Here is a 25,730-nt window from a genome sequence, read left to right as displayed (position 1 = left end):
TAGAAACAGCCATGCTGGAATGCCAATCTCCTCCCTGGAAAGGCGTACATCCCAGCAATCATCCCTCTTCCTGCTGGTGAGGCACAAGGTGATGGAAAATGTCACCAGGTTTGTCTCTCGTTGGGTGTCCATAGTTGATTTTTTTCCAGACAGGAGATGGAAATAGGAAGAATAGGTTGTTAAAAATGTGTTTCCAATCTAAAATTAAAATTCAAGGTTCAAAAGGCCTAGCACTGGTCCATATGCATGACCCCATCTTGTGGCCTGAGAGAACCTCTTTTTTGTTTGTTTATTGCATAACAAGTTCTAGTAATAATAGGGAGGCTTCCTTGCAGTGTTATATGTTCCCTACTTTTAGCAAATAGCAGATCTACATGAAAGAACTTAAATAGCAAAATATTTCACTGCGGCAGAACTGAACAAAATAACTTGTGTTGCACACCAAGATGTATAGTCCTTAAGAAAATGCAAACTTACCTTCAGACAGCAAAAATCTGACATTTAATACAATATCGACAGACTTGATATTCAAAAAGGGAAATGCTCTCATGTCTTGTGTATAGTAACTGAAACAGTCTTTCCACATTATAAAACCTACAGAATGTGTTGAATTGCATTTGGTAAGAGAATTAAGTGGGTTTAATCACTGGGATCTTTTAAGAACCAATAAGATGAAGTTCTGGAATGAATTGAAATTGATGGTCTGATCATGTGAGGGCCTGGCCATTTACATACGTGTGGTGCATAATATTGCAGTTGGCATATTTTTGGTTGCAATTTTCATTCCTATACCCCCGGTATGTATGCAGTATTACTTTCCCTTTCAAAATGCTAAAAGGATCTTTTGAAGTTTAAGGGTACAGTGATCTGTCAATGTAACCGCTCTTCAGTGCCAGGGACATTGGTGTTAAAGGTTATGTTGACATTCTTAAGTCAATATCATGCCTGACAGCCCTCCTACAGCAATCAGGTCACATGTGCTTCTGCCCTGTTCTTAAATGGGGTGAGTGGGGAGATCAGTTTCCAGTATCCTAAATTCAGTGCTCTAAAATATACATTAAAAAACAGGTGCAGGTAACCATGGCCCATCCAGTCCATTCTATTGCAAGAAAGTTCTAACAAATTCTTAATTATTTAGTTGATCTTCAGCAGGGTTGAAGCAGAGCCTTACAATTGACGACTGAACTATCAATGTAAGCTGTCGATTTCACCATTTTGACCAAACCGCGAAAAACTGGTGGTGACGGTAATAAAAGTTAACACATTCGGATAACCTGACACATGCAGCTAATTACTTGGAAAATGGCAGTATTGTAATTGTAGGTGGCACAGCATCAATACATCGGTACGGCAGGGGACTCTAAAGGTTTGCCATTACTTCCTACTCTGTGCTACGTGATTTGCTGACATGTGTGCACAGCCCACAAAGCAGTAGCTTGTCTACCTTCTGTCCCGTCTTTTGGAAGCCCCTGTTAGACGCAGACCTGCTCAGATGGGTGTTGTCTTTAATGAAAGCTGTTATGCTTTGGAACAGATATCGAAGCAGCCCTTGTATGATTTCTCTGGTGCTAAAACAACAGAATGTCTGCAAAGGCCAGAGGCACTTTTTTCTTCTTCTCCAGTCCTGCAACAGTGGCCTTTTGGAAAAGGGATATAGATGCCATCTGCCTCGTAGTGATTCTTGGGTAACAGTGTTTGTATTGTACCCAGTGAGAGGGTTCTCTTTTCTAAAACAACAGCAGATAAAAACTGGTTAAGACTGGTCGGTCTAAAGAAAAAGCCTATGTATTAATCAAGCACAGTTCCTTTTCCCCTACTCTTTTCAATCTTGTCCCTGAAAGAAAATCTGTTGCAAGAGCTAAACTGTTGTCTCTCTGAGCCATGGAAACCAGGGCCTGATTAGACCTCATAAAGAAAAAACTAAACAAGAATATGTATCTAGGCAAATACTTTCTGAGAAAATGGGCGGGGAGGGGGGCAGCCATGATTAAAAAGCTTATGAAAGGAACTGCAACAGTTTTTACAAGGGAGAATATATTTCAGCATTAGCCTTTAAATTCAATGCAGACCTTCAAGGAAGTTAAATGATTTCATATGTTTCTAATGTTTTGCTCGCTTTGTTCTGAGTTTCTCCAGACATGCACTTCCTAGCCAAAATGACACAATTTTAACGTCTGACATTTTAAAATCTAACATGAAATACTTTTGCAGAAAGTTTTTGACAAAGTCCCACATAAAAGATTAATTATCAAACTGAACGCAGAAGGGATTCAAGGAAATGCATGGACATGGATTAGGGAGTGGTTAACTTGTGGAAAACAGAACATACTGATTAGAGGAGAAACCTCAGAATGGAGTGAGGTAACCAGTGGAGTACCACATGGATCAGTATTAGGTCCTCTGCTCTTCCTAATCTACATCAATGGCTTAGATTCTGGACCATTAAGCAAACTTGTTAAATTTGCTGATGACACAAAAATAGAAGGAGTGGCAAACACTGTTGCAGCAGCAAAGGCCATTCAAAATGATCTAGACAAGAATCAGAACTGGGCAGACACATGGCAAATGACATTTAATAAAGAAAAGTGTAAGGTACTGCACACAGTCAATAAAAATGTGCATTATAAATATCATATGGGAAATACTAAATTAAAAAAAGGAATCTATGAAAAAGACCTAGGAGTTTTTGTTGACTCAGAAATATCTTCATCTAGATAATGTGGGAAAACTATAAAAAAGGCCAAGATGATGTTCGGGTTAGGGTCTGGAACCAACTCCCCGGTAATGTTGTTGAAGCTGACACCCTGGGATTCTTCAAGAAGCTGCTTGATGAGATTCTGGGATCAATAAGCTACTAACAACCAAATGAGCAAGATGTTCTGAATGGCCTCCTCTCTTTTGTAAACTTTCTTATGTTCTTACTATACATCTATTATGGCTTCCGGTAGACTTTTGTGATATAATTTTGTAGTTTCTTTGCTTACATGATGTTAAATAAAATATCTAAACAATGTTCATATAGTTTTTGTCTTTAAATTTTCTCAATACTAAAATTCTAGGTGATGCAAAATTGTTGGACATAACTGTAAGATCAGTCAATATCTTCAAGATATTAAAAGGTCTTTAGAGGCCAGGACGTCAGAGGATGGCATGTATGTTGTAAGTACAGAGTTACTTTAACTGGGAAAAAAACAGTTCAGCTCACTCAAGAGGACCTCATTAGATTGAAGTCAAAGGACTGTCAGCAATGCACCATTTAGAATTGACCTGAAGAGCTCAATAGCTTCTTCACATATCTTTCCTGGGTGTCTACAGGACGTGGTCGATCCATCATTGATTCTGTGATGTGTTCCAACGATCAGATTAAAGACTTTTAAAATGTGCACTACCAGACATTATTGGGACACCAGTCAGCTCAGAGGTCAGAAATGTTTTATCACCACAGGATGGGTCTATCTTTTACTTGAAGTGCCATCTTTGGTACGTTTAGTAAATTGCATGTGATATTGCGTTCTGTTGCTGATGTAAAGAACTGGATACTGTATTCTAGCTCATTGCACTTGTTACTGACAGCGTGGTTCAGATGCTGGCCATTACAACAGATTGGCATTATATTAATGAAAACTAGTGAACATAGTTTGTACCATTCACCAGGCTGGTATGAACAGTGTGTGCTTTGACATGAGCATTAGTCCCAGAAATGAGTAGGTTGTAGCTGCTCGTCCAAGTTAACCACGTTCATGATAGGATTTTTACACAGATACAGGGTTTTCAGGTTCCACTCTCCCTCTGGAGTTTCTGTTTGCAGAACTGCCAGGATACATGTGTTTTTGTTTTTTTGTTTTTTCCTATGGTATTTTTTTTTTTTATCCCATACCGGCACCAAGGCTAAAATGACAAAAACTCTGTGTACTTAAAATGAAAAGTTAAGGAGCTACATAAGATTAGTTGTACAACAAGAGAAGGCTTTGATGCTGCAGCTGGTTTCTCCACAGTCTCCTGACAGAGCCAGCTGTCACCTGTGTTCATTATAGGAAATTGCTCAATGACACATTACTCATTCCCAACAAAATTCCTGAGCTTCCTTCGGGTATTGGATTGGAAAGCTTCTGTGTTCTAACTGTACACTGAAAAGTAATAGATTTGTGTCTGTATACCCCTTTGCTGTGTAGTTGAGAAGGTAAAACAATTTCAGTTGCAATTTTTAAGTCAAGATCGAAAACCTATTTTTACGATCTATCGTTTCCATTTTAATCTGACTGTCATTTTTATTTAATTTTTTTTTTTTTACTGTTTTGCTGTTTTTATTGTTATATATTTTTTATGCACTACAGATTTATTACTGTTTCTCTGGCTTTTGCAGTTTTATTGTTGATGTTTCTCTTAAGCACCTTGAGATGGCTCTGCTATGAAAAGCGCTATATAAATAAAGTTTGATTTGATTTGATTTGTTGCTCATTCAGTGAACTGCCAATTCAATGGCATTTCTCCTTGACCTCCCAATGATATCAAGAAAATGCTTTTGTATTTATTATGCATTCTTTTTGCAGTCTTTGTTATCTGTCATTTCTGGATTTATTTTAGAACCAAGTGGATTATTTTGTGAGAGGCATTAATTTAGTAAAATACATGCTGATGCACATTATTAATCCCTTCCTAGCTTCCTGCTTCCTAGCCGAATTAGTTTTGGCAATCATTTTGACTTGGGTTACTCTCTTGGGTTTCAATGGGCTATGCGTTCACAAGTTACACCTCAAGTAATCTGGTGAGTGGAATTAAAGGATGAAGGGCCAACTGATCTGCTTGAAGGTCCTCTGTACCTTTATGACCAGAGGCATGGAATGACTGTAGTCAAGTTAGACTCCCTTCAGTTCCATGGCTTACCCTAAAACCCCTTTTATCTAATGCAGTAGTATGATACATTAATAGTACTAACCAAACAGATTCCTTCATTATTTTGAGTAGCTATTATAGATGAAGGGCAGCTTCCTTAACAAAATTCAAAATGTTTTTTGTATATCTTGCTTTATTATGTGCTTGATTAACACACCATTTCCATTTCAATTGTCATTGGGAGTGAACTGAAATCCAATTTCCAGGGAACAAGTGCCCATGTGACCATCAACAATAAGTATTTAATTGCTCCAAACTCTTCAGTCTGAGCTAAGATAGGCCAAAGATGAGAGTACAATTAGTATGTCAATGAAAAAGCTGGTGCCGCACAGAGTGTCTGTTGAGTTGAGCACAGGCAAAAGTACAAAGAAAGAGACACAGTGCTGCTGTCACTGTAAGCAGTGATGAGAGAACTCTGCTCTCACGTACTCGGAGTACATTCCATGCACTTTAACAAAGCAAGGTCTTTCTTTCTGAAATCTATCAATTGAAATGATTCGAGTGCTACAGACACTGTACAGCACATACACATTAATTCTACATACAGTATAATGATTTAAAAAGAGTTTATAAAAGTGTACGGTTGGTATGACACCTTATAAACCTAGGTGAAAAGAAGAGATCTTTGGGTATTTCATGTTTTACAATGGATTTTGCTTCCAGCTTTATATTTAGAATGACAAAGTGTCAAGATGATTTCAGTTGATCTTGGAATCCCCTGTTCTACCAGTCAGACAAGTGTGTCATAAGCACACTGCCTACTTTCTAACGAAGGACAAACTGTGGAAGAAATGATAAATTGTTTTTTAAGACAGCAACTTTAACTGAGCAAAACAGAACACATTTTATTTAAAAGGAAAATTGCTTTTGGTAAAGTACTTTTTTTTAATTGTTGTTTGTAGACAAGCAGGCAGCGGATAAATACTGATACTTAAAATGTCAATGATCATTCCATTTGCACCAGAAAGCAATGCTGATTAACAAAATACTAATTTAAACTTGGATAAAAAATTTAAAAAGACACTTGGATAAAAAAAATGTGGCTGGAGTCCAACCCGTTTCTGGTTTCTTCCTTATTTAAAGTATTCACTTAGGTCTATTTGATTAATCTAAATAGAGAAAGATCTAAATACTGCCATTGTTTACATCACTAAAATATTACTGTCCGTAGACATATATTTAAACTGAATCAACTCACACTGTTGGGTGTTTGCTTTGCATACACAACAGATGTACTGATCTACCCAGATCTAGCGCTTTGTGTTCTAATAAACCATGAGCAAGCTAATAGACTTGTATTATTCATGCTGAAAGTAGGGTTTCTATTGCTAGGTGTGTTAGCTCCTTGCCAGTCTGATCCTGTTTAACCTGGCAACCAAATTTAAGTCCATACAATTGACGTAACCTATTAATGCAGACATTAGGTATCCTTGTTCCAAATGTTTGATTGTAGCCTACGAGTCCAGATCCCTGTGACAAATGCTCTGCTCTCAGTTAATAATGAAGATGAACTGCTTGACATATATTGTTCATTTAAATCAGCTATCTTAAATTGTCTGACTTCATCCAGTAGTTGCAAGCATTTTCATTGTAGTATACTAGTTAACAATTAAAGCACTGTTTTGACGTGCAATCTTTAAGTAAAATGTGATTTGTTTTTGAGTTAATTAAAGACTGTGTGTGGCAGAGATGGCTTCAGTGGTGATGTCAGACCAGGAAAATGAAGCAAAACACAGCTACTACTGGGCAAACTGAGGCGATGGGCACACTGCGTTTATTAACAAACAAAATAAAGGATTTAACAAAAACATGTTTATATAACACAACAAAAAGGGCACATCAAAGCAAAATAAACAAATAATAATAAAGTTCCTAAACGACTGCCTTTCGATCTTGTAATCCGGTAGCCCTCGCTCTCTCGTTTTCTATAGCTCTCTTTCTCTATAGCTCTTTTGCCTAAACTCCTTTACAATGAGTCCGGAGTGGGTGTTTTATATTTTGTGGCTGGAGCCTTATTTACCCATATAAACAATGACCTTATTAAGGCTCCAGCCACATTCGCACAAGCTTTAACTCCATCCCCGCCAGCTACACTTTTTAAGAACGGCTTTTCGCCGGTCTCAAATAATACATAATAATGACGGGCACTTTCATGTCAAAATTTTTAAAATTGTAATACAAGTGGATTTACTCTGCCCTTAAATCGAGATTTTCCACTGGGAAGCAATAATTGTTTAGAATAATACAAAAACAAAAACCAGAAAGCACATAAAACCAGCTATAGAAGTTACAGGATTGTGTAACAAACAATATAAAGGGTTCCTCTTTCTCTCACTCTCTCTGAGGCTGAATCTCCTGTTGTTCAAATCTTCAAGGCATTTCCAGCAGCGCACAGAGCCACTAACTATTAGTTCACTTTTATATCCTCCACTGCGCTTGTGTTATGGGAGGGAGGGGGTGATGGTGGTGGTAGAACATGGCATTGCCTGATTTGAAGTAGTCTGGAAATTGTTCATTGTGGGACTGTTGTAGAGCTGGATTTTCTTTGAGTTAAAAAAAAAAAAAGGAATTAAAAAATGTGCTTTATTTACAAACAATAAGTAAATTCCACAAATAAACTTCACTTACGTCATAATAACAAGGATTACTAAAACAAATGAGACATGCTTCCTCTTGACATCAGCACTGAAGTTTACCAACATGATTCGATAGTTTTAATGGCTGTTGTGTAACTATAAACGGTGCAGCTGAACTTGGTGGAGAGGGTTTTTGAGAAGGGGGAGGGTTCTTGTTTTTTCCAGTATGCTCGTGGAATGTAAATGACTCAGTTTGCGTGTAAGTGCTGCTTTCAACAAAATATGGTTTTGTATTGAAATGAGTCATGTTACAGAGGGAAGAGTACTGGGGAAACAATTAAGTAATAACTCTCAACCTTAAACTACCTCTCTCCAGATATAACTGCAGGATCCACTCTATGTTATTGCCAAAAAACTGGAAGAAAACATGCCAATGCAGCCGTTGTTTAAGCACGGACTTTCTCTTGAAACACTGGCACATGTCTCTGTGAGGTGTCCTTGAAAGCATTATCTGCGGTCAATGTGTTTCTTTAGAAAAGAGCAATGCAGGAAGGTAAATAAGAACAGTAGGAATTGCCCTAGGATGTTTTTTTTAGTGGATTATCCTGGTGCAATATAACGTGAAGGTATGTGTGGTATTGACTACAGATTTGATTTTATATATATATATATATATATATATATATATATATATATATATATATATATATATATATATATATATATATATGGCAAAAGTTGTTATATGCAATTCACAAATGAAAAAAGAAAAGGACCACACCTGGCCTTTTGAGTATGGTAAATCCATATTGGGACATATTCATGAAGCAGTGACGCAATATCGTGCTGTTCTGGGTTCCAGTTGATTTAGCAGCACGCTAAATTGAAAGTTTTATGAATTGGCCATTGTGAAATAGCTGGACTTCTAACTTTATTATGTTGTATCATCTGTCTGGTGCCTTGTAATAAAGGGTATACTGTAGGCTATGGCCTATATCTGGTTTAATTTGCCCTGATACATTGGCTCTTTCAGAGAGTTTTGGATTGTGTAAACAGCTCTAGATCCACATCAGTGTTCTCTCCTGCAATACCTAATGCTCAGGAACCAGAGAATAGAAGATATCTAAATAAAGGTGACCTGCATTCACAGCATGGACATGCAAAAACGGAAACCTACAGTACATACACAGGGCCTCCATATAGCCACGGATTCCTATATATTCCTAAGTATGCATACAAACATGGAATCCATGTACATATAGGTGCCTCAACAACACCCCTGCTGCTGGAGGTATGCAGAGGTAATAAATACTACTGAAAAGAGAGTCTTGCGTACTTTATAAAGTTACAGTATAAGTCTATGCCATGGGATTCATTAGGCTCTGCCTTCCCCCGCAAGGTGTTGATGCTTAATGACACAGCAATGGAGTTTGTGGCATTTGATCAGGGTGGAAAGTAACAAAGCAGAAATACTTTTTTACACTACTAAAGTATTTGTTTTTGGGATCTGTACTGAAGTACTTTATTTTTGTGATGCTTGTACTCTTACTCAAGTATGTTTGTTTAGAAAATAATGTACTTTTTACTCCACTACATTTCCCAGAACATCTCGTTACTCGTTCTTTCAGCACACAGACTCTTGCTCTGGCCAGGATTCTGATTTGGTAAAGCAGAGCCGCATGCGCAGTGTCTGCTTGCTTTGGCGATGACCATTCTAGTATGATGATGCCCAACCACAGACTGAGTGCATATATTTGTACTGGTATTTAACTGGCTACTTTTTACTTGTGATACTTGAGTACTGATACTGAAGTACTTCTAGATCCGGTCTGAAACATTATTACCTAGCCAAAAGATATGTTCTTTTATTCAGGAAGGTTCAGAAACATTTGCTTTTTTTTGGGCTGGTTTAAAAAATAAACGTGGTTACATTGTGCCTGGTTACTTCCGAAATGTGGCAAAGCATTGCAAAAACATACCTGGAAGCTCTGTGTGTGTGAGGAGCACGTGCCAGACGTGACGTGGGGCACGCTATGAGCTAACATGTTTCAACTTGCCAAACGGCTAACTAACCACACGGGGGGCCCTGGGGTATGTCATCTTTTTTTTTTTTTTATTTAGTTTACATTTGTAGGGAAATTGTGTAATTTGGCTGAATTTGTGGACCGTCTTGGATGGAACTTCAGTAGATGACCTGACAGCACTGCTTCTTGCGTGATAGTTTGATTAATTTGGTTCATTAGGGTCGAACCAGTTGAAGCATTTAAGGTAAATGTTTTGTTTTTTTTTCTTTCAGCTTGCTTAAAAAGGCTTAACTGGGTTTTGTATGGAACCCCTAAAGCACTGGTGCACAACTCAGTCCTGGAGGGCCAGTGTCCCTGCAGGTTTTTATACCAGCTGCACCCTGAAGTACTTTATTGGACCTTTTTAGAAGCTTAATTGGTCCAATTAGCTAATTTTGGGTATGGTTAGAACAAAAACCAGGAGGGACACCAGCCCTCCGTGACCTGAGTTGTGCACCACTGCCCTAAAGGGACATTGGTGGAAATTAAAAACAGTAGGGTGGGCAAACAGAGTGTGGTCGGATTCTGCCCCTATGAAAAGGACAGTGTGCGGATCGTGAATGCAGCTGTTAATATATAAATCTCACAAAACAGCATTCATTGGATTGTACAATTCACCTGGATTACATTTGGCACAAAAAGCTTACTTTTGTAAGTGGATTTAAAAAAGGGTTAGTATCTCGGGCCTTGCGCAAGACTTACTGGTGAGCAGGAGTTAGTATCTTGTTGCCTGCGCAGACACTTCTCGGTGGATAGGTTAGGAGACAATCACCAGATTTTCCGCATGGCACATGAAAAACTGCAAGTGAAAGCTATTTCACCACAATGAAAGGTTTCATGATAAGAAGTAAATTGAGTCATGAATGCGTCTTAGTGATTTGTGAGTTATGGGACCGACTGCCGCCACGTTGTTGATCGAGCGCGATCGGGTTTTTGTTCTTAGTTAAAAGTGGATGCAAATACATAGTAAAATTACCATTAATCTACCCAAATGACAGTATTGCAAACTAAAAAAGAAATTACAAAATAAGAGAAAATCAAATGAAGCAATAATAATAATAATAATAATAATAACCAACCGTACTAGCAGTAGCAGGCCACGTGATCCGAACCCTGGTTTTAATTGGAGGAGCCCAGATATTTCTTTTTCATCAGACAAGCCTCCGTTATAAACTCCTATCTCTGTAGCCACAGCACTAGCAATGACAGGTGACGTAGTCTGAGCCCTGGTTTTAATTGGAGTAGCAATTTGTCATTTAAGTTTAGCAAATTGGGTCTATATTGGATGTGCTTTGTTTGTGTCTGCCTTTCTCCTGCTGTAACAACTTTGTTCCGAAAATATTTTATGGAGAGTATGTTAGTGACGTGGTCCTGAAATCGACATGCTATATTAATGTTGCATGATATGGGCTAGTGGAGAAAATACTTTTAACAGCCAAATTGGGGTAATTCTGTTCAGACTGCACTTGTAGATCTCTTGATCTACCCCTCCTACTAATAATCTCTGGTCTTCCCTAATCTAAGGAACATGTTACTGGATGCTCAGCTAATGCACTATTACACTACTAGTATGTCATTGTAGATATACCCTCTTGTAATCCTGGCTTGTTGCATCCTTGTTCGTATTGTAGTAGTATTATTATATATATAGTCACGAACATAAACATGAACAGCTTCAGCACTGCCGGTTTTGACTCACTTTCCATAATGAAGGCTTCTGTGCCAGAGATATTGTGGAACAAAAACTAAATTAGGTCTTCCTTTTGGTAAGTTTGAATGTGTTGTAATGATATGGGATGTCTTAAATGCTTAAGCAAATGGGTTATTTCAACTTTTACAAGTTAAAACTGTGAAACACTTCAATGAAGTGACAATATTAAATATTAAAACTGTTAACACCCCTAATGTTTGATACATCTCCTGTACGATTTTGATCAATGAGGAACTATTTTTTTTGCCTTTTACGTAGCGGACCTTGGTGACGTTCTTAAGAAGCACATGCGATGGACACGCACCCTTCCTCGTGTGACTCCATATTATGCTGTGAAATGTAATGACAGCAAAGCTGTAGTGATGACCCTTGCTTCCCTGGGTGCAGGATTTGATTGTGCAAGCAAGGTACATGGACTATTTAAATACCAATGCAAATAACAATCTCAGTTGTTTGAAACTGGATGAACACATACTATTTAGGCAGTGTAAAGAGAGTATTGGTGTGTGAGCAAGTTTAGTTTAATAGATGCACTCTTATGTTTGTATGAACTTGGATTCGTATTGCTGTATTGTTAGTAGTTGCTATGCTAGAAATCAATTCTCTAACTAGCTGTTAATGTTAAGGTGTTAATGGCTACAATTTACTGCAGGTTTATTCTAAAGTAAAATAAATATTGAAGATAATTAGGACATGCTTTATTTAATTTTTTTACCGTTGCATTTTATTCTCTGTACTAAATTCATGTCCTTAATTTTAGGTTGGTTCTTCGTATTGCCACAGATGACTCTAAAGCAGTGTGCCGTTTGAGTGTGAAATTTGGTGCAACACTTAAATCCTCCAGATCCTTACTTGAGCGTGCCATGGAACTGGGTGTTGATGTTATTAGAGTAAGGTTGGTAACATTCTGTAACTTGAATGTTTGTGTTTGCAAATGTTATTCTTAGGTCTAAAATTTACATTGAATAATGTATACATTAAATAAAAGTGATTATATTTACTTGAAATTAAATATTGTTTTCAAAAGTATGAATCATCTTTCCTTTTTAAAGAAGTTAATTTAGTGGTAGGGTTTGTGCTTTAGTGCTTGTTTCATGAACTGAAGTTTAACTAATGAAATGGCTTAAATAAGGCAACTACTAACTTGGGGGTTTCTCTTTACAGCTTCCATGTTGGCAGTGGCTGTACTGATCCTGAAACATACACCCAGGCCATTTCAGATGCTCGTTGTGTCTTTGGGAGTAAGCATTGCCAATAGTATCTCTGTACAAGATTAAAAACACATATTTAAAAAAAATGCAAAAATTGTGGTACAATAACATCTTGATTTGTTTAACTTGTAATGTAAGTCTAGCAACATCTTCCTAGTTTTTTCCTTCTAGACAGAACTTGCGTTCAACATAGATTTGTGGATATTGGTGATGGATTCCCTGGCTCGGAAGATGTTAAGATGAAGTTTGCAGAGGTAAATGTTTATTCTCAACTCCTTAGTAAAGCCATAGTGGTTTACTTTAAAGTGACTGTAAATCTGCCCTGTATTATGAAACAATTCATGTTATTAACACCTCCTGTCTCCATTTATCAACAGTCAATATATGAAGGATCTCATTTGTGTTTATTTTTAGTTTACTGATGTGGTCAACACTGCTCTTGAGAAATACTGCCGTCGCTTCTGGTGTTACACCCTTACTGTTACACAGTTCAACTGTCCAGTTTCTAATAGCTAAGCGTTTACATGATCGTTTACTCTGTATTAGGGCGATATACTCCAGAGAAATGCACTGCTACTAAGAAATTGTACCTGTATGATAATCACAAAACCTGATTACTGTGATTTAGAATTGCTTGTCATGTCTGCTGTTTCTACTGTCAGATTCTTAATATATGTGTGATATATATATATATATATATATATATATATATATATATATATATATAATATATATATATATATATATATATATATATATTTTTTTAATTTTTTTAAACCTTAATGTAAAATGTCTCCACTGTGCTAACAGTGTAATCTCGTTCCTCAGGAGAATCTCGTTTCCTCAGGCAACTGATGCAGCAAATCAAAGAGCAAGGGGGCATTGCTAAAGTTGAGGAGACTGCTTCTAGCCCTGTGCCAATCTCCTGCGCCTGGGAAAGTGGAGTAGAACGTCCTTCAACTTGCTCTTCAACTCGTATTGTTTAACCTGCAGAATCTGGCATGGTTTTAGTCTGTCCTGATACCTTTGGGAATTACTAGGGACCATTAACTTTAATTTTAATGTTGCCTGCCTTTTGTATGTTTTAAGCCACTTAATAAAATGCAACAAACTGGATGACTAGGAGAGGGAACACACTTTATGCTGTTTCTATGGATTTATTTTATTGTTTGTTTAATTTTGTATGTATTTATTTTTTATTTACAAAATGGGAGACAATGAGTCTTTTGTTTCATTTTACTAAACAGAACTACCTCTGGTAGGACAGGTGGCAGACAACACTGCTTAAACAATTTACAAACATTTTCTTATATCTTTTTATGCACACCTGATTTAGCAGTATAAAGCTATTCCCATTTCACAATGCATGTATTGCAGAAATCTTTATAATTAGCTTCCTGTAAACTTTGCTTTTGTGCCAGGAAGCTGTACTATATATTCAGTACTAAACTTGTTGCTGTCTTGTGTTTCTTACTGTACTTGCTCATGGCTCAGTTCTGTGGAATTTAAATCCTCTGCACACTGTCTCTCTGGGTACTGTATTACTGGCAATTAGTGAATTAAGTGTTTCATTCTTTCTGCCAAACACATGCTACTTGTAATGCAGGTTTTCACTGGAATTTGTAGTGCTTGTGAACTGTAGGTTACTTCAGTTCCACCCAAGGTTGGTCTTTGTGAATTTATCTAGTCAGATTATCTTGCATTGAGTTGCCCACATAAAATTGACTCTAGAGATGTCTTTTCAGGCCGGCAGAGTGGTCCACTTTGCAAGGCAAGGGCTAGAGGTGGGTGAGGCATGCTTCATTAATGCATAAGTGCTAAAACTTGGCCTTACAGTTTTCTACACTATATCTATATAGCCTTGGTTAATACATGGTTTATTTTTATGGAAATAAAATTGAAAAAAAAAAAAAGTTCTGTAAACCACGGTGTCAAATATTTAATTTTTTATTTGTTAGGTACCAAAATAATGTCATAGCATACTTTCAGCATGAATATTTTTCTTGTCACTCTTTCTCAAGTAAACTGTTCTCGAAGTATACATACAGATATGGAATCCTTGTACATACTGGTGCCTCGACAACACCCCTGCTGCTGGAGATATGCAGAGAGGTAATAAATTCTAGTGAAAAGACAGTCCTTGTGTTCTTATAAAGTTAAAGTATAAGGCTATGCCATGAGATTCGTTAGGCTCCGCCTTACCCCGCAAAGTGTTGGTGCTTCCTGACATGCAATTTGTGGCATTTGATCCAGTTAGAACTGACTTGAGACGTTATGCTTTTCATGTTACAAAGACAACCTATCTATCCAATAGATATGTTCTTTTATTTAAGGAGATTCAGAAACATTTAGATCACAAAAAGGACACTTGACAAGTGTAGCTGACGTTATACATTTTACAAAGTATTATATTACATAGGGTTATTTTTTACATAAGGGAAAAATTAGATTATTTTTCTGTTAACATGAATGTTTTTTTGTATTATTATTTTATTGGTTTGTTTTATTAAGTAAAGACTTCTGTGGTTTTATTAATCCATTAAGCTGTGTGACTGCTTTTGAATTCATGTGGAGGTTGAGCACCGTCTCACTGGAGACAGAAGGACACTTTAAAACAAGAGTAGCAACATGTTACAAACAAGTGGCTTTTATCAGCTCATTTTCTTAAGCAGTTAGTGAGAGGAAGGGTTATCTTGAGAGTTGGGAATTTGAAGGTTCGTGCAACAACATCCGAACAGGATCACGTGCACAAAAGAAATCAACATCACAGAAGTGGAGAGTGATATCGACATGCAAAGCAGAGGGGTGTGTGGGTACATTTGCCGCTGTCTTAATGCGTGTGCGGTGTACCAGTAGTAATTGGCTTTGTTAGATGATTATGACTGAGTATTTTCTGTAATATTATTGAAATGTAGCAGATTGCAGATGTATGCAGTCCTGCAAGTAGCCTTTACGTTTTTCTCAAAAGAGAATAATGTTTATTTTATGGTGTTAAGAGTTGTTGCTACATAGTATTTCTTTAGCTTTGTTTACCACGGTAAGTTTCCAAAACTGCACTGCAAAAATAATATCTACATATATTTAATTTAGTATATTAATAAACCTGACCGGGAAAAAAAACAAAACTATTTTGTTATATTTGAATATAATTAAACAGTAATAAAAGAGTCTTTATTTAAAAATAAACATTTTGCCTGACAAGTACTATCGAATTATACGTATTTAAAATACTTAGTTAGTATATGTTGAGTGTTATAATTTTGCAATTATCATTCCTCTAGTTTGCGCACTCTGAAGAGCGCAGTTGATGTAATTAGTTGGGTGACGTCACAATAGGAAGTGGGTGTCTCTTTCTGAGCGCATGGCCCGGGCAGCAAGAGCAAACCGATCAGGGCCGGTTTCAGCTGGCGCGTTACCATGGACACCGAAGCAAGGGTATAAAAACGTGCAATTGGCGGTTGTTTAGCACACTTGAGACAGCAGCTCTGGAAAGTAGTGAAATTTGGTGCTTGGGTTAGTTTTTCATTTAAAAGGTTCTCCGCTAATGGAAAAACTTTTCGTAAATGCTTTTTAAGGTAAGTCGTGTTTATTCAATAAGTTTTACTAAGGCTTACGTGTGTTTTGCTATTTACATATTCAGTGAAGTTTAAATATGTATGTATCGAATACGCGAATGTATGATGTATATGTAGGGGTAGTGCGAGGGAATACGTGGTTTGTTTCGTTGTTTTGCTTTATTAACTATATAACGGCCTTGTTAATAAGGCTGACCCGTAAGTACGGGTTTTAGAGCAGTATGCTGGAAATTAAATGCAGTACTAAAATCTGTCAAACCAAACTCGGTTGTATTGACTTAACTCTAGTTGTCAGTTTATACGGACGTGGCAAATGTGAGACTGTGGTATCACAAATTGTTGTTTGTGTAGTTTATATAAATAAAACCGTCTGGTAGAGGACAAAAAGTTCTATTTTAACCACGGCTGCTGGCAAGTTGTTTCTTTGACAATAGTTACTTACCGTGTCCTACTGTAAATGATTGGTTCGTGTATCTTTATGTTTGGAGCGCGGACAATTCCTCGTCTCATTGGCCAGCCTTCTGACTTGTTATAATATGAAGGCGGGTCGTCACTTTGCCGGTGGTAATGACATTCCTTGGGACCACCTAAGATCAAACGCGTTTCCATGTATTTTCGGTTTCTGATTAACTTAAATTTTTGTTTCGTTATTTACTGGCTTTAAATGTTTGAGAGGTCGAAAATAATTATGTATCCACATGATCCGACTTTATTTGGGACGTTTAGAAAACAATTGGTTGTAAGACACACTCTCGCCATATGAGTTTCTTAAACTGTAATTTAAACCTGTCACTTGAGGCACGTTTTAAGGATGTGAGATTAACGTTACTTTTGCTCCATGTATGTAAACTGATTTCAGCATCATAACGTTTATCTATCTCAATCAGTGCGGGTTTGCCTATGGGGGAGTTAACTTTGTGATTAATACAATGCATTAAGATATGTCCCGTCTTGCAGAACGCTCCTTTCAAGAAAGTATACAACGGCTTCTCCGTGGGCCTAGGCCTTGCCTTGTATCTGAAAGAATTTAACTTCACTGGTGAGCCGCCTTGGTAGCGCAACAAAATCCTACTGTGCTACGATTCCATCTTTCTTGTCCATGTAAGTTTAAATCCACTTTGCTGTGTGTAATGTGCATGCTATTAATTCAACTAGGATGCACTAACATTCCCTTTCCCTTCTCTACAGTTTGTTGCATTTGTCTGAATTGGTACATCTCCAGTCATATTCAAGAACATAAACATGAACAGCTTCAGCACTGCCGATTTTGACTTCTCTTTGCTTGATGAAGGCTTCTGTGCCAGAGATATTGTGGAACAAAAAATAAATGAGGTCTTCCTTTCGGTAAGTGAACGTTTTTTTTTTTTTTTTAAGGATGTGGGATGTCTTAAATGCTTAAGCATATGGGTTATTTTAACTTGCAAATTTAAAACTGCAAAACCCTTAAATGAAGTGACAATAGTAAATGTTAACTGTTAACACCCCTAATGTTTGCATCTCTTGTATGATTTTGATCAATGAGGAACTATATATTTTTTTCTCTAGGATGACAAAGATGCCTTTTATGTAGCGGACCTTGGTGACGTTCTTAAAAAGCACATGCGATGGACACGCGCCCTTCCTCGTGTGACTCCATATTATGCTGTGAAATGTAATGACAGCAAAGCTGTAGTGATGACCCTTGCTTCCCTGGGTGCAGGATTTGATTGTGCAAGCAAGGTACATGGACTATTTAAATACCAATGCAAATAACAATCTCAGTTGTTTGAAACTGGGTGAACACATACTATTTGGGTAGTGTAAAGAGAGTATTGATGTGTGAGCAAGTTTAGTTTAATAGATGCACTCTTATGTTTGTCAACTTGGAATAGTATTGTTAAACTAGCATTGTTGTACTTGTGATATGCTATAAATCAATCTTCTAAACCATAGAGTGACTAAGCCTTTGTCCAGTAATGTGCAGATAGTCTCTGTTCTACTGCCTGAAATTTGTACACTGTTTTGAATTGATAACTTCAATTCTCAATTGGCAGAATGAAATTCAGCTGGTCCAGAGCATTGGTGTTTCACCTGAGAGGATCATTTATGCTAACCCTTGCAAACAAGTGTCTCAAATTAAATATGCTGCTGCCCATGGTGTCCAGATGATGACATTTGATAGTGAAGTTGAACTTGCGAAAGTTTCAAGAAGCCACAGTAATGCAAAGTAAGTAATTGTGTAGTTTTTTTTTTTTAAACAGACTGTAGTGCGTATTCCGTGTACATTAATTAGTGTGTGGTATAATTCTAAGCTACAAACCTGTTTGTTAAATGGTTACAATTTATTGCATGTGTGTTCTAGGGCTGCTACGAATAAATTGCTAATTGATTAAGTTTTATTAACAAATGCACAGAATGCCCTGCCTTGCTATTTACAGTATTTCTGCCAGATGAGCAGTAGGTGTGCTCTTTTCCTGCTCCTGTAAACTAGCTTCTGATTTTCTGCTCCCACCCTAACAGTAAATCAGTTTTGAAAATGCTTTGTCAGTATGCCCCTCTGGTATTCGATGTAAAGAGAGCTCACCAGAGTAGGATGACAGGCTTGTGTTCTTGGCAAACAGCCTATAAATTGTGCACACTGAAGAAAACTGACTGTATATAGTTTGTGCTGCTTTGGAGTTTTAAAAATGGACTTTACACGTAACGAATATTCAATAACAAAACTTTTGGTAATGCAATTTTGCAGTGATGTCAGCTTGACCTATAGGAAGTATGCATGTTGTGGGAAGTAAATCAATGTGTTTTAGGCAGGAATCTCTGTTTCACAGAGATGTTTCACAGATCATGAAGGTTAGATGGTACAGTATTAACAAGATGCAATTAATACGATGTTATTCAAATAAATATCAATTACATTGTGTGCCTAATTAAGATTGCTACTTGGAGGCTTAACTAACAACCCTAGTATGTTCTGTTTTGGGGGGGGGGGGGGGGGGGGATATGTAGAATAGTTAATATATATTGCACATATATAAAATGTGGCTGCCATGCTTAATCAACTAATTGATCGGAGACTAATTTGTTTCATGTTCTAAAATGTCACATCCGCCCTGATCAGTTTCATTGTCATTCATGTGGACTGCGCCAGTGCAAAAGGCTACATGCAGCGTGTGGGATTTTTTTTTGAGATGCCTCTCCACCCTTAATTTCATTGGAAGGGTGCTGACATTCTCTGGGAGTAAACCATGAAACACTCCAACGCATTATGCAAGTACTGGCAGTTGTGTGCAATCTTAACTTGTTCTACATGTTTGCTCAAACTACCTGTATCTGTTTTTATTAAACATGCAATACACTTGTAAATTACCCAATAATAATGCAAATCTGTAGTGCACCAATAGGCCTACTGAGTATCTTTTTAAATAGTGGGTTTATATTTAAATTTAAATGCTGAAACTGGAGTTACTAGGAATAAAATAGCACAAGATTCCAGAATTGCAGTTTGCCGGTGTGATAGTCTGTATTAGATGGTATACAGTTGTATATATTCAAAGTTTGCATTGAATGCCGACAGTTTCTTCTGATCTAAACACTTGGTGTAAGTGCACAGTGTAACATCTGTCCTACTTGTCTAGTATGTGTTTTTTTTTTTCTGTCATTTTATTCTCTGTACTAAATTCATGTCCTTAATTTTAGGTTGGTTCTTCGTATTGCCACAGATGACTCTAAAGCAGTGTGCCGTTTGAGTGTGAAATTTGGTGCAACGCTTAAATCCTCCAGATCCTTACTTGAGCGTGCCATGGAACTGGGTGTTGATGTTATTGGAGTAAGGTTGGTAACATTCTGTAACTTGACTGTTTTTGTTGGCACATTTACCCTTGGGTCTATAATTTACATGAAATGTATAAACAAAACAAGGGAGTGGTCTTTAACTTAAGTGTATTTTCTAATGTTACTCTTGTCTGTTTTAGCCCTTATGTGCTTTCATGACCTGAAGTTTAATGGCTAAAACTAATGAAATGGCCTGAATAATGCAACTACTAACTTGGGGGTTTCTCTTTACAGCTTCCATGTTGGCAGTGGCTGTACTGATCCTGAAACATACACCCAGGCCATTTCAGATGCTCGTTGTGTCTTTGATATGGGAGTAAGTGTTGCAAGCAGAGTTTCTGTAAATTCATGTATTCCTTCAGATATAGACCTCTAAATTGGCAACACAAAGGGCAAGGCCAAAATGTCTTTCAGTTCAATAAATTTGTAGGACACAAAGGCCACTGAGTAAGTCAAGGCCAAAGTGTAGGATGTTGGGTAAGATTGCTTAGAATTAACATATAAAGTTAGTTGTTGGACACTAAGGTGTAGTTATGTTTTTGTTTTTTGTGATGCCCAGTAGCCTAGATTTGATCCAATGAGAACATGGCTCCTTGCACACTGGCTGTTTCACCTGTTACAATCACACTATGCACCTTTTCTTTTAATTCCTCCAAACATGCTGCCTGTCTTAACGGTAGATCCTCTGGCAATTCTACCTGGGGTCAGGATCTGGGTTCAGGCTCCCCTGGTCACAATTTTGCATAGTGTGAGGCAAAAAGCGTGATGACTGATAACGGCCACGCCTGTGACTGTTTCACTTCTGCAAGGAGTGTTTGTTTAGCCATACTTTTTGTTGCTTGAGGCTTGCCAGATTGCAGCAGGGATAAAGAAGCATTTTAATCAACATTTGGGCTGATGGTTCAATCCAGAGACGCATGGATGGAAGCATCTGTAACAAGCTGCTTCCAGGGCAATGATACGTATATTTTGTTTGCATCAGTCACCCAGGTCAATCCTGCTTTTATCAAAAGCAGTGGGGAAATTGCATAGCTGACCCACAGGACAGCGCTGGTGTGAAAGAGGCTTGGTTTAACTTCTACCAGATCAATGAGTCACCCATGCAGAATGTCATGACTGCTTGCTGTTAATTTTTTTTCTTTTAGTAAAAAAAAAAAAAATTGTGGAACGAGTAGCAGTTCTGGTTTCCGACTTTAATGTCTCTGGCATGTGTGGTGAAGCAGAATCGGTGCAAGTTGAAGCCACATTCCAATAAACATGGACCAGTAAATGCATGTTCTGGTTTTGTTGTAAAACTTGGAGGATAATTGCAATTGAAACATTTAAGTTAGTTTCTCCTCCCCCACCCTTTCCTCCAAATCATTTTAATACAGGTGCCTCTAGTTTCTGTAGCTGAAAGGGCACTGCAGCCATAATGGCCTTGAATAGAAGACACATAGTGGGACATCTTGGCAATTGCTGCATGGCATCTTAGTTGAGATATATGCAAACAGTTTAGGTACAATGACAAATTCATCTGTTGGATGTTTTAATGCATATTTAGTAACAGTTTCCAATTCTTTTCTAGGTGGAACTTGGGTTCAACATGAATTTGTTGGATATTGGTGGTGGATTCCCTGGCTCTGAAGATGTTAAACTGAAGTTTGAAGAGGTAAATGTTTAACTTGTGGTAAAGCCATTGTGGCTAATTCTAGGGGCCCTAAGTAACAAAATTTACCCTCCTAATATGACATAATTAGTAATGCCTCCTACCTCCATTTTCTTGAACATTTAATATACTGTATATGAAGTATCTAATTTTTGTGTGTTTAGGTTACTGCTGTCATCAGCACTGCTCTTGACAAATATTTCCCTGTTGAGTCTGGTGTTCGGGTCATTGCTGAGCCAGGAAGATACTATGTTGCATCTGCTTATATGCTAGCAGTCAATATCATTGCTAAAAAAGTTGTCTTCAGGGAGCAGACTGGTTCTGATGGTAAATATTCAACCTATATATATATATTTTTTTTTTTATATATATATTATAAAAAACAAAACCCATTGTGTTAAGTTGAGTGACCTGAAGTTACTTTCATTTTACAGATGAGGATGATGGTGCTAATGACAGAACTTTGATGTACTATGTTAACGATGGTGTTTATGGGTCATTTAACTGCATCCTGTATGACCATGCTAATGTCAGACCTGTTCTCCACAAGGTAAGAACTCTAGTTGGTGCTTATATTTAAACGTGTCACATTTAAACCTGTGATTTTGATTTTTTTGTTTTTGTTTGTTTTTCAGAAACCTAAGCCTGATGAGAAATTCTACTCTTGTAGCATCTGGGGACCAACTTGTGATGGTCTGGATCGCATTGTTGAGCTCTGTGACATGCCAGATCTTCAGGTTGGAGACTGGATGCTCTTTGAGAATATGGGAGCCTACACTGTTGCTGCATCTTCCACCTTCAATGGATTCCAGAAGCCGGATATTCATTATGTGATGTCAAGAACATCCTGGTTAGTGTAGATGACATCTGGATTTTAGAATTGTCAGAGCAGCAGTTTCTATATAGTGTACCAGCGCTTGCAGGAAGAGAAGTCAATGCAAGCATTTGCACAACATGTGTGTTCAAAGTAATCTTATCCTGAAGGACTAAAGATGCTTGCTCTCTTAATTCAACACATGCATATTTTTAGTTTTGTATGCTTAAGTCATTCAATTAACCACCATTTAATAATGGTTACATACTACTAAACTACGTCCTACAATATGCTTTTTGATAAGATGGATATAAAGACATCTTATTGCATGTCTCTAGTGTCTGAGAACAAATTTTGGTAAATCAACTGTGGCAAAGCCATTCTGGTAGAAAGGCTGCAAGTTTTTGAATTTTTTTGGTGATGATAATCCCCCATGGAAACTAAATGAGGATATATTGATGCTAGTGTGAATCTTTACAAGATTTGTTTTATGTTCTCTCCACTGTACTAACTGTAATCCTCCTTGTTTTCTCAGGCAACTGATGCAGCAAATCAAAGAGCAAGGGGGCATTGCTAAAGTTGAGGAGACTGCTTCTAGCCCTGTGCCAATCTCCTGCGCCTGGGAAAGTGGAGTAGAACGTCCTTCAACTTGCTCTTCAACTCGTATTGTTTAACCTGCAGAATCTGGCATGGTTTTAGTCTGCCCTGATACCTTTGGGAACTACTAGGGACCATTAACTTTAATGTTGCCTACCTTTTTTATGTTTTAAGCCAGTTAATAAAATGCAACAGTTGATAACTTGGGGGGGTCACATTTTATGCTGTTCCTATGGAAACTTTTAATTTGTATTTTTTTTTTCTTTTACACAATAAACAGACAATGAGTCTTGCTTCATTGAACACATTTTATGGCACAGCTACCTCTAGAACAGGTGCCAGGCAACCTTGTTTTAAACAATTTACATATCAAACACACCTGTTTTTATAGTATAACACTAATCCATTTCACAAGGAATGTAGTGTTAGTTTGAGTGTGTGACAAGAAACTTGTAAATTCAGTACTAAACTGTTTCCTTACTCTACTATGCGGTGGCTCAGTTCAGTGGAGTTCCTCGACACACTGTCTGGCTCGTTTTGGTGTTATAACTACAGAGACCATAACCTGAACTGTGTACTTGGCTAGTTGTGTGTGTTTTTTTTTTTTTAGGGTGTTGAACAGTGTTGCCTTCTGTAGGTTACTGTGCTGTTGCAAACAATCCTTCCATGTGCCTTCTAACAATATGCAGGCTATTTCTGCAGATCAACTAATTACTGGCAATGTGTACATAGTTTTTCCTACTTGCCACAGTGGTGCCAACGTCTACAATTTGGCTGTAGCAGCCAATATCTTTATGGTTCTGCTATGTCAAAGGATGTAATACCATATATTATTAATAAATGATGGCTATTCAATGACTGTGTATTTTTTTTTTTAATGTATGTATTTATTTTTTTCTTAATTGTATTTTGCGGAGTTTAGTGTGGTATTTTATTTGACATACAAAAAAGCTTTGGGTCGGGTTGATTCGTAAACGGTTTAGCTGTTCGTCAAACTGCTGTACAAACATTGCTTTGGTTGCGTTCTTGTTCGTATCCCAGAGGGTGCTGCGCCAGCTGCTCTCAGTCTGACTGCAAACGCAGATTCTAAAGACCCTTAAAAACCTTGCAGCGCACATTTTAAACGTTCAATATTTACATTTGTCTGGATTATCACCCTACAGTCGGTTTGATGTAATTGATTAACATTAACTTTATTGTAACATTATACGTCACTTAACGGATTTAGAACATTATGTTTAAATGTTGAATTTATTTAATATAGCGTTGATCTAGCCTTAACTGTATGTCGTTGGCCTACGCTAACAAGGGGGCAGTAGTAGATTTACTGGTGATTTGCATGAAGATTAGCAGGGCTCACTCGTGATCGCTGCATCGTCTGTTTGGTTCACAGCCGCAGCCAGTCTCTCGCAGCAACTTTTCAAAGCTGCAGAATTTTCAGGGATTTCTGCAGGTGGAGATGTGACGTCACGCAGCAGCCCTCGAAGAATGCGCATTCCCACTATTCTGTGCAGAACTGCAGAAATTTGCGCTACGAGAACGCGAACATTATCAAGCACGCATTTATTTACTTGGTTGCTTATCAGTTATTAAAATAGGAATCATAAATCACAAAAATATCTAAAAAAATCGAGAGGAATTTACCACTGAATGGTCATTCATGTGTTGTAAGGTATAGTACACATCTTTCTGAGGTGTTAGTATTTTGAGAGGGTTTGTTAAATAAAGTTTTGAGATTGAATATTTCAGTCCAAGTTTGATAGCACTTGAGATCCTACAATACTCTTCATTACTAACATTTAAATCCAGAATAAGTAGAATTCCAAATAATTCGCTTCACTCGGCACATGCTGCTAATTTTTCCTTTCATAACTTGCCATCTCTCAGGCTTACAAATACATGCTACTGTAATACAGGTTTTCACTGGCTTTGTAGTGGCAATGGTGAACTATAGGCTAACGCAATTCCACCAAAGGTTGGTCTTTGTCAACTTATCTAGTCAGATATCTAGCATTGAGCTGACACCACTGTTGCATATTCAGGCATAGAAAGTGAACCACGTCAAGGCAAGGGCGAGAGGTGGTGATGCACTGTATCTATACATCCTTGGTTAATACATGGTTGCAACTTAGTACAAAATACAGAACATTTACAAAAGCACACTACATCGATTAAAATGGTACAATTTGATGTATCCCTCACCTATAGAAGTTTGGCAGAGTGATAAAGGATTTAAATACATGAAAAACAAACAACGTAATGAGTATGTTATTATTTTTTGCATAATCCTTTTATAATTGCAGCTGTCCATAACTGACTTAATGGCAGTGCTAATTATTATTCTTAATTGATTATTTCAATTACTTCAAAATAATATACTTATTACATAACTGTTCTGTGTATTGCAGGTTTGAAATTGTAATTACCCCAAACGGCCATCTTCCAAAATAGATATAGTATACCCTGAAATAAACAGCAACCAGGTACTGAACACTTGTCGGGGCTTAGTTTCATATTGAATAAAACCTGTGCAGCGTTTACTGGTTGATCAAAGCAGCTGGCTGTAAATAAGAGTACAGTATCTTATTTCTACTGTATATAAGGAAACTGAATCGGTAGTTTTAGGAGAAAAAAAAACAGAATTCCCTTAATGGATACAGACCATACTAAATATTAAACATCTGGATACTAATCCAGGCTTTATCTTAAAGGTTATTACTTCCAATGGAAATTCTCTCTACCCTTCCGTTGACAACGGTAATTACTCAACGGCGAACAAATTGTGCAGTAAATAAAGTGCTTTTGGTTACGCTATCCACCCCAAAGATAGTT

General features: G+C 37.4%; 1 protein-coding gene and 1 long non-coding RNA gene across 2 annotated transcripts; both read left to right on the top strand.

The window, feature by feature from the left end:
* Positions 1-9,952: 9,952 nt before the first annotated feature.
* LOC121315241 lies at positions 9,953-13,017 on the top strand. Its single transcript, XR_005950223.1, has 4 exons — positions 9,953-11,650; positions 12,004-12,138; positions 12,408-12,484; positions 12,626-13,017. It is a non-coding gene; the product is annotated as an uncharacterized LOC121315241 (long non-coding RNA).
* Positions 13,018-15,913: 2,896 nt separating this feature from the next.
* Positions 15,914-23,753, top strand: LOC121315512 (ornithine decarboxylase-like). Its single transcript, XM_041249662.1, has 12 exons — positions 15,914-16,029; positions 16,987-17,130; positions 17,218-17,373; positions 17,575-17,748; positions 18,063-18,235; positions 19,705-19,839; positions 20,074-20,155; positions 21,407-21,490; positions 21,652-21,814; positions 21,922-22,037; positions 22,123-22,337; positions 22,837-23,753. Exons 3-12 carry the CDS (start codon positions 17,272-17,274, stop codon positions 22,973-22,975), a joined length of 1,383 nt encoding a protein of 460 aa, XP_041105596.1. The 5' UTR covers positions 15,914-16,029; positions 16,987-17,130; positions 17,218-17,271; the 3' UTR covers positions 22,976-23,753.
* Positions 23,754-25,730: the final 1,977 nt, after the last annotated feature.

Source organism: Polyodon spathula, chromosome 5 (assembly GCF_017654505.1).
Source record: "Polyodon spathula isolate WHYD16114869_AA chromosome 5, ASM1765450v1, whole genome shotgun sequence".
NCBI classification, from domain to species: Eukaryota; Metazoa; Chordata; class Actinopteri; order Acipenseriformes; family Polyodontidae; genus Polyodon; species Polyodon spathula.
The sequence above is the reverse complement of the archived record's forward strand: the minus strand, read 5'-3'. Positions and strand labels throughout refer to the sequence as shown.

Bases quoted from the DNA above. Each gene is read 5' to 3' on its own strand.
- LOC121315512 (XM_041249662.1), top strand. From the start codon at position 17,272: ATGAACAGCTTCAGCACTGCCGATTTTGACTTCTCTTTGCTTGATGAA. The intron at 22,038-22,122 runs GTAAGAACTCTA...TTTGTTTTTCAG, and splicing joins TCAGACCTGTTCTCCACAAG to AAACCTAAGCCTGATGAGAA. The intron at 22,338-22,836 runs GTTAGTGTAGAT...TTGTTTTCTCAG, and splicing joins GTGATGTCAAGAACATCCTG to GCAACTGATGCAGCAAATCA.